Source organism: Vipera ursinii (assembly GCF_947247035.1).
Source record: "Vipera ursinii genome assembly, contig: scaffold_476, whole genome shotgun sequence".
In the NCBI taxonomy this organism is placed as follows: domain Eukaryota; kingdom Metazoa; phylum Chordata; class Lepidosauria; order Squamata; family Viperidae; genus Vipera; species Vipera ursinii.
The window spans coordinates 1-11,914 of NW_028148160.1; the positions used below are offsets into that span (position 1 = coordinate 1).

At 42.2% G+C, this 11,914-nt stretch overlaps 1 protein-coding gene across 1 annotated transcript; it reads left to right on the top strand.

Annotated features, from left to right (window-relative positions):
- Window positions 1–81: 81 nt before the first annotated feature.
- Window positions 82–9,333, top strand: LOC310650711 (protein sel-1 homolog 3-like; the record flags this gene model as incomplete). Its single annotated transcript, XM_083380293.1, has 8 exons — window positions 82–144; window positions 1,127–1,303; window positions 3,994–4,121; window positions 5,615–5,698; window positions 6,432–6,522; window positions 7,248–7,332; window positions 7,563–7,672; window positions 8,974–9,333. Coding segments are annotated over 8 exons (870 nt in total), but the record flags the coding sequence as incomplete, so codon positions are not given.
- Between the last annotated feature and the right edge of the window lie 2,581 nt (window positions 9,334–11,914).

An 11,914-nucleotide genomic window follows, 5' to 3' on the forward strand; every position in this document is an offset into this window, starting at 1 on the left:
GAGGCTTAAGACATTTGGAAATTATATATATATATATGTGTGTGTATGTATATGTATATGTATATTTTCCTCCTTGTTTAGGGCCAAGGGGTGAAAAGAAATAAGCGTCTTGCTTTCTGGCTGATGAAGAAAGCTGCTTCAAAGGTAGAATCTAATTGCCAGATCTGTTGATTGTTCTATCAGAGATTGTGTCTGATCCAGTTCAGATCTCCCTTTTTCCTTTTCCACCCACGATGGAAAACTCTGCTTTTTGTCAAAACTCCCCAGCTCTTTAGGAACAAACACCACTCCGCGGTTGAATTGTCCAGCGTCTCTTTGATGTCACCAGAGTAGATTAATAACCAAGATTGCTTTTCTGCAAAATTGTTGCGTGAAGATGCAGCATTTGGAAATTCCATGCACCGGTTTGTTTTTTTTATTCTTCTCCCCCCAAAAAGGTGTTAGCTGTGAATCGTGGCTTATTTGGGGCTTGACTCAGCCTTCCATCCTCCAGAGATTGGTAAAAGGAAGACTCAAACCCAATTTCTGCAAGCGTTCTTCATACCTCATTAATATTTTTATATGTATTTATGTCTAAGGGTGTAGGTATAAAGATACGTTGTATATAGCACGCTTATATCTGTGTGATGTATGTGTACATTTTTGAGAGCAGGCAACAGAATTTCATTTTTAATGTGTGCCCACAGGGGAAAAAAATGATAATAAAGATTATCTATCTGTCGTGTTTTAATCTCCAGGCCTTTAATCATCTTAGTTGCTTTTCTCTGCACTTTTTCCAAAGTCTCAAAGCCTTTTTTTGTAATGTGGTGACCCAAACTGGAGGCGGTGTTCCAGGTGTGGTCTTACTAAGGTTTTATAAAGCGGCACTAATATTTTGTTTCTATGCCTCTGTTTCTACAACTAAGGATTGTGTTAGTTTTGGGGGCCGCTGCCGCACAGAGCTGGCTCACGTTTAAGTGATTGTCCGCTAGGACACCAAAATCCCTCTCACAGTGACTGTTTCTGAGCCAGGTTTCACCTAATCTTTACTCATAGCTTTGGTTTTTCCTGCCTAGGTGTAAAAACCTTACTTTTCTCCTGTCTGGCAGTTTATTGATTTTATTTTTATTGATTTTTCTCCCTACAGGGATTCCCTCAGGCAGTCAACGGCCTTGGCTGGTATTATCACAACTTTGAAAGAGACTTTGCCAAAGCAGCCAAATTTTGGCTCAAAGCCGAAGCCTTGGGTAACCCAGACGCCTCCTTCAATCTCGGGGTTTTGCATTTAGATGGAGTGTATCCAGGAGCTATGGGTAAAAATCGGGTAAGTCTGAACTTCTCATTGTCCCAAAAGCCAGCGCCTCCCAACGTTTTGGCCAGTGGGGAGAGAGAGTTCCACGGAGAGAGGTTTTTCAGATCAACAAGGGAATGGCTCTTTGTTGTGTCTAGAAACAGTGTCCGGTGTCTTTCCAAGCCCAAAGTCAATAAAAATAGCCTGGATCTTCTTGAACCATCTCTTAAAGCAGACATGTCAAACACAAGGCCCGGGGCCCGGATCCGGCCCGCGAAGTGGTTTCATGCGGCCTGCGAAGCCATCCTGGAAACAGTGAGGGAACGGCCCCCGCTGCCTTGGCCCTGGCCCAGAGACCCTCCTTCTGCCAGAGACCCTCAGATCCGTCCCACTCCTCCCCAGGCCCCCATAGGCACCCTTGATGCCAACGATGTAGAGTTGGCCACGCCCATCCAGTAGGCCATACGCACTCTAGCCACGCCCACCCAGTAGGCCACACCCACCCAGTAGGCCACACCCACCCGCCCCCCTGAGGGCAATTGCAATGCTGATGCGGCCCTCAATGAAATTGAGTTTGACACCCCTGTCTTAAAGCATCTTTCCTGGCAGACGGTAAGAAGCTGGCCTTCAAAACAACTAACCTTGATACTCAGTTCCCAAAGATCTTGAGTCAAGATTTTAAGCAGCTTTTAAGAACGAGGATAGCCTTCCAGGTAGGAAGAGAATTAAAACACTCAGCGGTCCTACTTAGTAAGGCAAGTAATGAGAAGCAAAGGAGAGCAATTAAGACGATGAAAGGCCAGAAGATTAAAATATGAAGAACGGAGTTGCAGGAGTTGGGAATGGCCAGTCTGGAGAAAAGAAGGGCTAGGAATATTCCAGTTTTTGAGGGACTGCCACAAAGAAAAAGAGGTCAACTCATTGTCCAAAGCACCAGAAGGCAGGACAAGAAGCAACGGATGGAGACTCATCAAGGAGAGAAGCATTAAGGAGAAATTAAGGAGAAACTTCGCAACAGTGAGGGCAATTAACAAGTGGGACAGCTTGCCTCCAGAAGTTGTGGGTGCTTCATCGTTGGAGGTTTTTAAGAAGAGATTGGATGACCATTGGACAATGCCTGTCCAATGGATATTTGAGGGACTACCACAAGTCAAGCCATTCTCCAAAGCACCTGAGGGCAGGACAAGAAGCAACAGATGGAAACTCATCAAGGAGAGAAGCAACCCAGAACTAAGGAGAAACTTCCTGACAGTGAGGACAATCAATCAGTGGAACAACTGGCCTCCAGAAGTTGTGGGTGCTCCAAGATTGGAGGTTTAATCGTAGTCACAAGTTGAGGACCACCTGTGTTAAATTCAATTCAAGTAGTTTTAACCTTCCAGTGCAGTTCTTTGAATCACCAGCCTTGTACAGAACAATCTTGTAAGCAAGGGGTCACAAACAGTCTTTACGTCCTATTGATGCTATCACAACCTGGCTTCAATATTAAACCATGTTTTTTTAAAAAATAAATCTTTATTTACGTTTCATATTAAAAACACACACCATACACCAACAAAAAGAAAAACAAAAAACATATACAATATACAGAAAATGAAAAAATCAAAAAATTGGAAACCATTTCAAAAAAGAAAAAATCAAATTGTATCTATTTCTAAACTGACAATTATATTCCACTCGCTAAATCTCTTATAACTATCCAGCTCCAAAGCTTAGTAAAGGTAAAGGTAAAGGTTCCCCCGCACATGCGTGCTAGTCGTTTCCGACTCTAGGGGCCGGTGCTCATCTCCGTTTCAAAGCCGAAGAGCCAGCGCTTGTCCGAGGACGTCTCCGTGGTCATGTGGCCGGCATGACTAGACGCCAAAGGCGCACGGAACGCCGTTACCTTCCCACCGGAGTGGTCCCTGTTTTTCTCCTTGCATTTTTACGTGCTTTCGAACTGCTAGGTTGGCAGAAGCTGGGACGAGTAACAGGCGCTCACTCTGTTACGCGGCACTCGGGATTCGACCCGCCAAACTGCCGACCTTCTGATCGACAAGCTCAGCGTCCTAACCCACTGAGCCACCGCGTCCCTTTTATTGCCGCCGTTAAGATATGTAAAACCAAATACCATATTTCCTTCTTAATATTTCCAGGCCTGGAGCCTGGAAATAAAAAAAATATATATTAAACCATGTTTTCCTCCCTGGCTTCTCAGCTGAAGACAAGCAGTCCTCGAGTTACATCGATTCGTTTAGTGACCATTCAAAGTTACAACTGAAAAAAAGGGACTTTTTTTTCACCCTTGCGAGTATGGCAACAACATCCCCTTTGGTCACGTGATTAAAATTCAGAGGCTTGGCAACTGGTTCGTATTTACGACGGTTGCGGTGTGCTGAGGTCACGTGATCCCCTTTTGCGACTTTCCGACGCATCAAGTCGACGGGGAAATCGGACTCGCTTAAGGACGGGGTTGCTAATACAAGGACTGCTGTGTTAACAACTTAGCAACAGCAGCAACAAGGTCGTAAACGGGGGCAAAATTCACTTAACAAATGTCTCGCTTAGCAACCTAAACGTTGGGCTCAGTTAGGCTCGTAAGTCGAGGACTTAAATTATAAATGTGTAAATTGCAGCTCGTAACCTGGGTTAAACTCTTTTGATTTTTTTTTTAAATTTAGATGGAAGTTACGCATACTTGTTCCAAACTCTTTTTTTTTTCTGCCCCCCACCCACTTTGGCAGACTACGGCTGCTGGCTATTTCCTCAAAGCAGCAGAAAAGGGTCATCTGGACGGGATTCTGCGCTGCTCCCAGTTCTACATTGCGGGAAATCTACCCAGCTTTCCCAGGGATCCCGAAAAAGCAGTGCTGTAAGTAACGATAAAGGAGAAACGGCTGCAAAAAAAAATAAATATTACTTGGTAGACCGTCCTCTGTCATTAGGTGATTCGTATGCCGTTCTTGCAGGCCGTCTTTCTAATTGGGGTTCCGTGCAAGGCAGCCATCGCTAGACACTCTGCAGGAGCTCTTGAGGATAAATAAAGAAATAACTAAGCATCCCTCTTTTGAACTTCACATTCCGTACAACTGTTAGCAGGGCTAGGAATTCTCACATACCATAACGTCTTCTCCTTCTCCCCTCCCCCCCTTCCCCTCTTCACAAACCGCCTTCCCTTCTAGCACTGATGATGTTCCCTAGTTGGGTCATGAGACATTTTTCAAGAAAACAAAAAGATCACCAAGAGTGCTTCTCCTTATCTATCTATCTATCTATCTATCTATCTATCTATCTATCTATCTATCTATCTATCTATCTATCTATCTATCTATCTCTATCATCTATCTATCTATCTATCTATCTATCTATCTATCTATCTATCTATCTATCTATCTATCTCCTCCTCCTCCTCTTGCTGGTATGTTGGATTGATCCTGTCAGCCATCATCCCCAAACAGACAGACAGACATGGCTAGAGATGGATGGATGGATGTTAGGTGAGAGAGAGAGAAGATGGAAATTGGAGACAGAAGATAGATGGATGGATGGATAGATAGATAGATAGATAGATAGATAGATAGATAGATAGATGATAGATAGATAGATAGATAGATAGATAGATAGATAGATAGATAGATAGATGCAGGCAGGCAGGCAGGCAGGCAGGCAGACAAAGAAGAGATGATAGATAGATAGATAGATAGATAGATAGATAGATAGATAGATAGATAGATAGATAGATAGATAGATGGATGGATGGATGGATGGATGCAGGCAGGCAGGCAGGCAGGCAGGCAGACAAAGAAGAGATGATAGATAGATAGATAGATAGATAGATAGATAGATAGATAGATAGATAGATAGATAGATAGATAGACAGACAGACAGACAGACAGACAGACAGACAGACAGACAGACAGGATAGTGATGGTAGATGGTAGATAAAAGATAGCTAGATAGTAATAGATAGATAGATAGATAGATAGATAGATAGATAGATAGATAGATAGATAGATAGATAGATAGATGCAGGCAGGCAGGCAGGCAGGCAGACAAAGAAGAGATAGATAGATAGATAGATAGATAGATAGATAGATAGATAGATAGATAGATAGATAGATAGTAATAGATAGATAGATAGATAGATAGATAGATAGATAGATAGATAGATAGATAGATAGATGATAGAGACCAATTCATCCATCCATCACCCCATCCGATGGAGGCTTTGCTTACTCCTAGAGATGTTTTCCCCCACCATTTTTCTACCCATCGGGACATCCGAGGCGAAAGGAGAAGAGGCTCCCTCCAGCCGTAACGAGGCTTCTCTTTCTCTGCTTTCAATGTTACTCCTTTCATTTGCAGGTGGGCAAAATACGTGGCAGAAAAGAACGGCTATTTAGGCCACGTCATGCAGAAAGCCCTCAAAGCCTACCTGCAGTTCTCTTGGTAGGTGTGTGGTTCCCGTTTATGCCTGGAAAATGTTGCTTTCGTTAATATTGTGAGTTGCGTCGCCCGTTCCTCATTTTACAGCTAGTTCTCAGCTTACAACAGCTCATTTAGTGACCGTTCAAAGTTACAACGGCACTGGGGAAAAAAGGGACCGATGACCGTTTTCCACGCTTACGACCGTTGCAGCATTCCCCAGGGTCACGTGATCAAAATTCAGAGGCTTGGCAACTGGCTTGTACTTGCGACAGTTGCGGTGTCATGTGATTCCCCCTTTTGCGACCTTCTGGCGAGCAAAGTCAATGGGGGAAGCCAGATTCACTTAACAACCGTGTTCCTAACTTAACAACCGCAGCGATTCACTTAAAGAGCTGTGTCAAGAAAGGTCGTAAAACGGGACAAAATTCACTTAACAAATGTCTCGCTTAGCCTCAGAAATTTTGGGCTCCGTTGTGGTCCCAAAATCAAGGAATACCTCTATTATGTATTAATTTAAAGCAGCATGTTTTGTTTTGTTTTGTTTTAAAAAAATCGGGCTTCGTCCTACCTCCTTGCAACCCGGTCTTTTGAAGGTCGATCCTGGAAATGCTTTAGAGCACACTCAATTCGACCGTGTGATGATCTTCTGATTATCCAGGCTGTTTCCATGGAAAGGCAGCATTTCCAACATTTTGTGAAGTTTATTTAATTGGGGTGGGGTTTGTTTTTTTTTTGCTCTTCTCTTCATTTTTAGGAATGAAGCTTTGCTGTATTACATCCTTTCTGCGGAGACAGGAATAGAGGTATCGCAAACAAATCTAGCACATCTCTGTGAAGAAAAACCAGTGAGTACTTTATTATTATTATTATTATTATTATTATTATTATTATTATTATTATTATTATTATTATTATTATTATTATTATTATTATTATTATTATTTTAATCCCATTTATATCCCGCCCTTCTCCGAAGACTCAGGGTGGCTTACAATCTAAGAAGCACAAACCAATGTGCTTAGCAATAGCCTTCATTCTATGTATATGCCTGCTTATTAGGGCTTTCACACACACCCCAAAGCGGCATTATCACAAAGTCAGCTTATTGCCCCCAACAATCTGGGTCCTCATTTTTTATTTTATTTTTTTTAATTTTAATTCCATTTTATCCCGCCCTTCTCCAAAGACTCAGGGCGGCTTACAAGCTTAGCAGTAGCCTTCATTCTATGTATATGCCTGCTTATTAGGGCTTTCACACACACACCCCAAGTGGCATTATTACAAAGTCAGCTTAATTGCCCCCAACAATCTGGGTCCTCATTTTACCTACCTGGGAAGGATGGAAGGCTGAGTCAACCTTGAGCCTGGTGGGACTCGAACCTGCACTAATTGCAGGCAGCTGGTGTTACTTAAGGAGGCATTAGCCCACTGCTCCACCAAGGCTCCTTTTTCCCATTCCTCCTCCTTTTCCTTCTCCTCCTCCTCCTTCTTCTCCTCCTCCCCCTCCTCCCCCTCTCCCTCCCCTTCCTCCTTTTCACAATGTCATTTTCCCCCCCGCTTTGCTTCCCAGAACTTGTCAAGAAGATACTTCGCCACTGACTGCGTTTGGAAGTACTACAATTCCTCCATTTCTCAAAGCAGTGCTCCCTCGTTTGGTATGTATACCGGCTGATTAAACAAAAAATAGTGCGGTCTGAGTATTGTGGAATATACTCAGCCTGTTTTGTGCATCACCCATCGTTGAATAAGAAGCACTAACCGATTAACATCACGCGGTGCTGATGCTGATGAAGTTCTGGGCCTCAGCGTATAAAGCATAACCGTGTTCGGTTAAATATAGCAAGGAAATCGCCCACGCTTTAACGCAGGTCTTTCTTTTCCATAGCTTACTTGAAAATGGGAGATTTTTACTATTATGGTTATCAGAACCAGACCAGAAATTTGGATAGATCAGCACATATGTATGCACAAGCAGCGTTGAAGGAAGATGCACAGGTGAGTAGCAGATGTCACCATGTCTAACGTTAAATCTTTAAAAATGGCGTAAGGCTCCAATCAAGCTTCCCCTGTATGGAGCAGACGGTCCCTTAGAAACCCAGATTCAATCACCCAATCCTGCTTCCAGGCTTTGACTCTGTAGCTGGTTTGGCACAGCAACCATGCAGGACAGGACCAGACTTCAAGGGATAGTTAGGCCTGCGGAAAAAACAATGGCAACCAGCCTGCCTTCCATTAAGGACCAGTATCCTGCACGGGCCAGAAAGAGGGCTGAGAAAATATCTAGAGACCCCTCACATCCTGGACACAAACTGTTTCAACTCCTCCCCTCAAGACGACGCTGTAGGGCATTGCACGCCAAAACAACTAGACAAAAAAGATAGGGGTTTTTTTCCTCCCATGCCATCAGTTTGCTAAACTAATTCACACAACACTGTCCTATGCCCTGGGCTGTTAAACCCCCTAGTAGGGCTGCATTACTATTATCCTTCTCCTCTTTCTTATTACCTAATTCCTTAGCTTCTCATGACTATAACTTTGCTGTTTGTATCTGATGAGCTATGTTGATTGCTTTTATTTAGTATCCTATGACTATCATTGAGTGACTATCTTATGATTTATGGTGGTTGTATTATGATTATGATCATGATTTATCAGTTTGCTGTTTGTATGTTCACTGAGAGCTTACGCACCGGAGACAAATTCCTTGTGTGTCCATTCACACTTGGCCAATAAAGATTATTCTATTCTATTCTATTCTATTCTATTCTATTCTATTCTATTCTATTCTATTCTATTCTATTCTATTCTATTCTATTCCATTCCATTCCATTCCATTCCATTCCATTCCATTCCATATTCTATTCTATTCTATTCTATTCTATTCTATTCTATTCTATTCTATTTCATATTTTCTATTCTATTCCATTCTGTTCTATTCTATTTCATATTTTCTATTCTATTCCATTCTGTTCTATTCTATTTCATATTTTCTATTCTATTCTGTTCTATTCTATTCTATTCTATTCCATTCTATTCTTCATTTCATTATTCTATTCTATTCTATTCTATTCTATTCTATTCTATTCTATTCTATTCTATTTCATATTTTCTATTCTATTCCATTCTATTTCATATTTTCTATTCTGTTCTATTCTGTTCTATTCTATTCTATTCTATTCTATTCTATTCTATTCTATTCTATTCTATTCTATTCTATTCTATTCTATTCTATTCTATTCTATTCTAGAATCTTGCTAGCAAGGCTGTCCAATTAACCATCATTTTATCTCTTCCAGGGATTCTTCAATTTGGCTCTTCTTCTGGAAGAAGGTTATTCTATCCCAAGTTATATTTTAGATCGTTTAGAAATTGACAGCTCCGCCCACTCCAGAAACATGTCCCTCCGTCAAGAGCTTTACGAAAGGTAGGCCTGTTTTTATTTTATTTTTTTAGGGATACCGAAGTCAGAGTTGAACGTTTAGAATGGTGCCTGTGGAAGATTAGCGCAAATGAGTTGTGTGAACGAAGCCTTCAGCTCTTCTCCTGCAGAAACCCTTGAAAGAAACCAGCCTTTTATTTTTATCTTTTTTTTTTCAACACGGCAGTGGTTACAACAAAGATACAGAAGCAGCTTTGATCGAAGTCCCGGTGATTATACTGGGGCCTTGAATAAAATAAAATAAAATAAAATGAAGATGAGATGAATTCCAAAATGTGGAATATTGTCCCCTCTGGCTGAGAGCCATGGCAACGCAAGACATCCGTTTTGCAACGGGGAAACATTTTAAAGGACAATTAGGGCCAATGAACAACTCTCCAGGATAAGGAGAGATCTTTGAGATAACCCATAGATCTCTGCACAGCTGCTCCTTGTACGTAGGCAGCAATAATCAATGTTTTGCAGTTGGCTTATGAGCTGAGTGGCTGGGAGTCAATTTCTATCAATCAGAATAGAGCTAGAAGGGAACTTGGAGATCATCTAGTCCAACCCCCCTGCTCAGGCAGGAAACCCTATAGCATTTCATACAAATGGCTGTCCAGTCACTTCTTAAAAACTTCCAGTGTTTGGAGCATTCACAGCTTCTGGAGGCAGGTTGTTCCACTGGTTAATTGTTCTCACTGTCAGGAAGTTTCTCCTTAGTTCCAGGTTGCTTCTCTCTTTGATGAGTTTCCATCCGTTGCTTCTTGTCCTGCTTTCAGGTGCTTTGGAGAATAGCTTGACTCCCTCTTCTTTGGGGCAGCCCCTGAGATACTGGAACACTGCTATCCTGTCCCCTCTCGTCCTTCTCTTCATTAAACTAGACATCCCCAATTCCAGCAACCGTTCCTTATATGTTTTAGCCTCCAGTCCTTTTTTGGCCAGAAAATGTACATAAATCCTGGAAATTGCCAAAAAACATCAAAAACAAAAAACCAAGGTCACATGACTCTGGGATGCTGTAAATGGTCATAAAGGTGAGCCGGATACTAAGCACCCGAAATGCAGTCACAGGACCGTGGAGAGGGGTTGTACCCGTCGTAACTTAGAAACTGGCTCCTAAGACTGCCATCATGTCACCCCTCGTCCTTCTCTTCGTTAGACTATTCAATTCAGAATACAGTAGAAGGGACCTTGGAGGTCATCTAGTCCAACCCCCTGCTCAGGCAGGAAACCCTATAGCATATAGACCCTAGACCGTTTCAGACAAATGGCTGTCCAGTCTCTTCTTTAAAAACCTCCAGAGATGGAGCACCCACATCTTCTGTTAGAAAATTTCTCCTTAATTCCAGGTTGCTTCTTTACTGGTTTAGTTACTACCCATTGCTTCTTGTCTTGTCTTCTGGTGCTTTGGAGGATAAGTTGACACACACACACACACACACACACACACACTTCTTCTTTGTGGCAGCCCCTCAGATAGTGGCAGTCAAGGGCGGAATCATCTAGATAAGATAGATAAGATAAGATAATCTTTATTGTCTTTTTTTTTTTTACTGCGGGCACAACGGCACACATGAAAAATGAAATTGAGTTGCCCGCTCTCAAAGTGCAACACGTACATGGCACGGACCTAAAACATACTACATACAACTGATGTATAGACCCACACCCCTGCATATACATAACAATAAAATGTTAAATATAACCATAAAATATTAACTATATAACAGAAGGAGGAAGCCAAGGGAGTTCACAAGGTTAATGCTAAGGTTAGTGCTCGCAGTCCTTCATGCAGCCCTTTTTTAAGGACGCAAAAATCAAACCTCATTTCTTAGTCATTTGGAATTTTACTTATTGCTTCTGTTTGTTTGTTTGTTTTTATTAAGACCCTTCAAAACAGCAGATATCACAGCCATCACGATCCAATGTTTAAAATTTGGGAGAAACGTTACTTTTTTAAAATTAAACAGCAAAACGTGCACTTTAGAATGCAGAGTTTGGACGGTTGGCAAGTGGATTAAGGAAGGGCCCAAGTGGAGCTAGAATTATAATTTTAAATTAATATAGGAAGAATGCCTCCCCGTGGGAAACACTCTGTTTTGGTTTGTTTAAATGAAAAAGAAATAGGATGGGAGTTTGAGGATTGGAGGCTAGAGGGCGCTAGAGGATAACAAAGAGTATAATTGAATCCCCAAAGGGAGCAAAATGTTGGAACACTTTTGAATTTTTCCCTGGATACTTTTGAAAAATGGTCTTTAAAACTACCTGACATGATGGATAGGTGGAGGGTTAATTACGATTGCAGAAGAGGAATAAGCTACTCCGGATAAGTTTGGAGACTAATTTGAAAGTGGATATAAGTATGACAAGGGATGCGGTGGCTCAGTGGGTTAGGACGCTGAGCCTGTCAATCAGAAGGTCGGCAGTTTGGCGGGTCGAATCCCGAGTGCCGCGTAGCAGAGTGAGCGCCTGTTACTCGTCCCAGCTTCTGCCAACCTAGCAGTTCGAAAGCACGTAAAAATGCAAGTAGAAAAATAGGGACCGCTACGGTGGGAAGGTAACAGCGTTCCGTGCGCCTTTGGCGTCTAGTCATGCCGGCCACATGACCACGGAGACGTCCTCGGACAAGCGCTGGCTCTTCGGCTTTGAAACGAAGATGAGCATTGGCCCCTAGAGTCAGAAACGACTAGCACGCATGTGCGGGGGAACCTTTACCTTTATAAGTATGACAAACCATGAGAAGAATATGGGAAAAGGTCCATTGGACATACAAACGAAATAGTCTGCTGTTTCATTGCCTAAAGGAGATTTTTTTT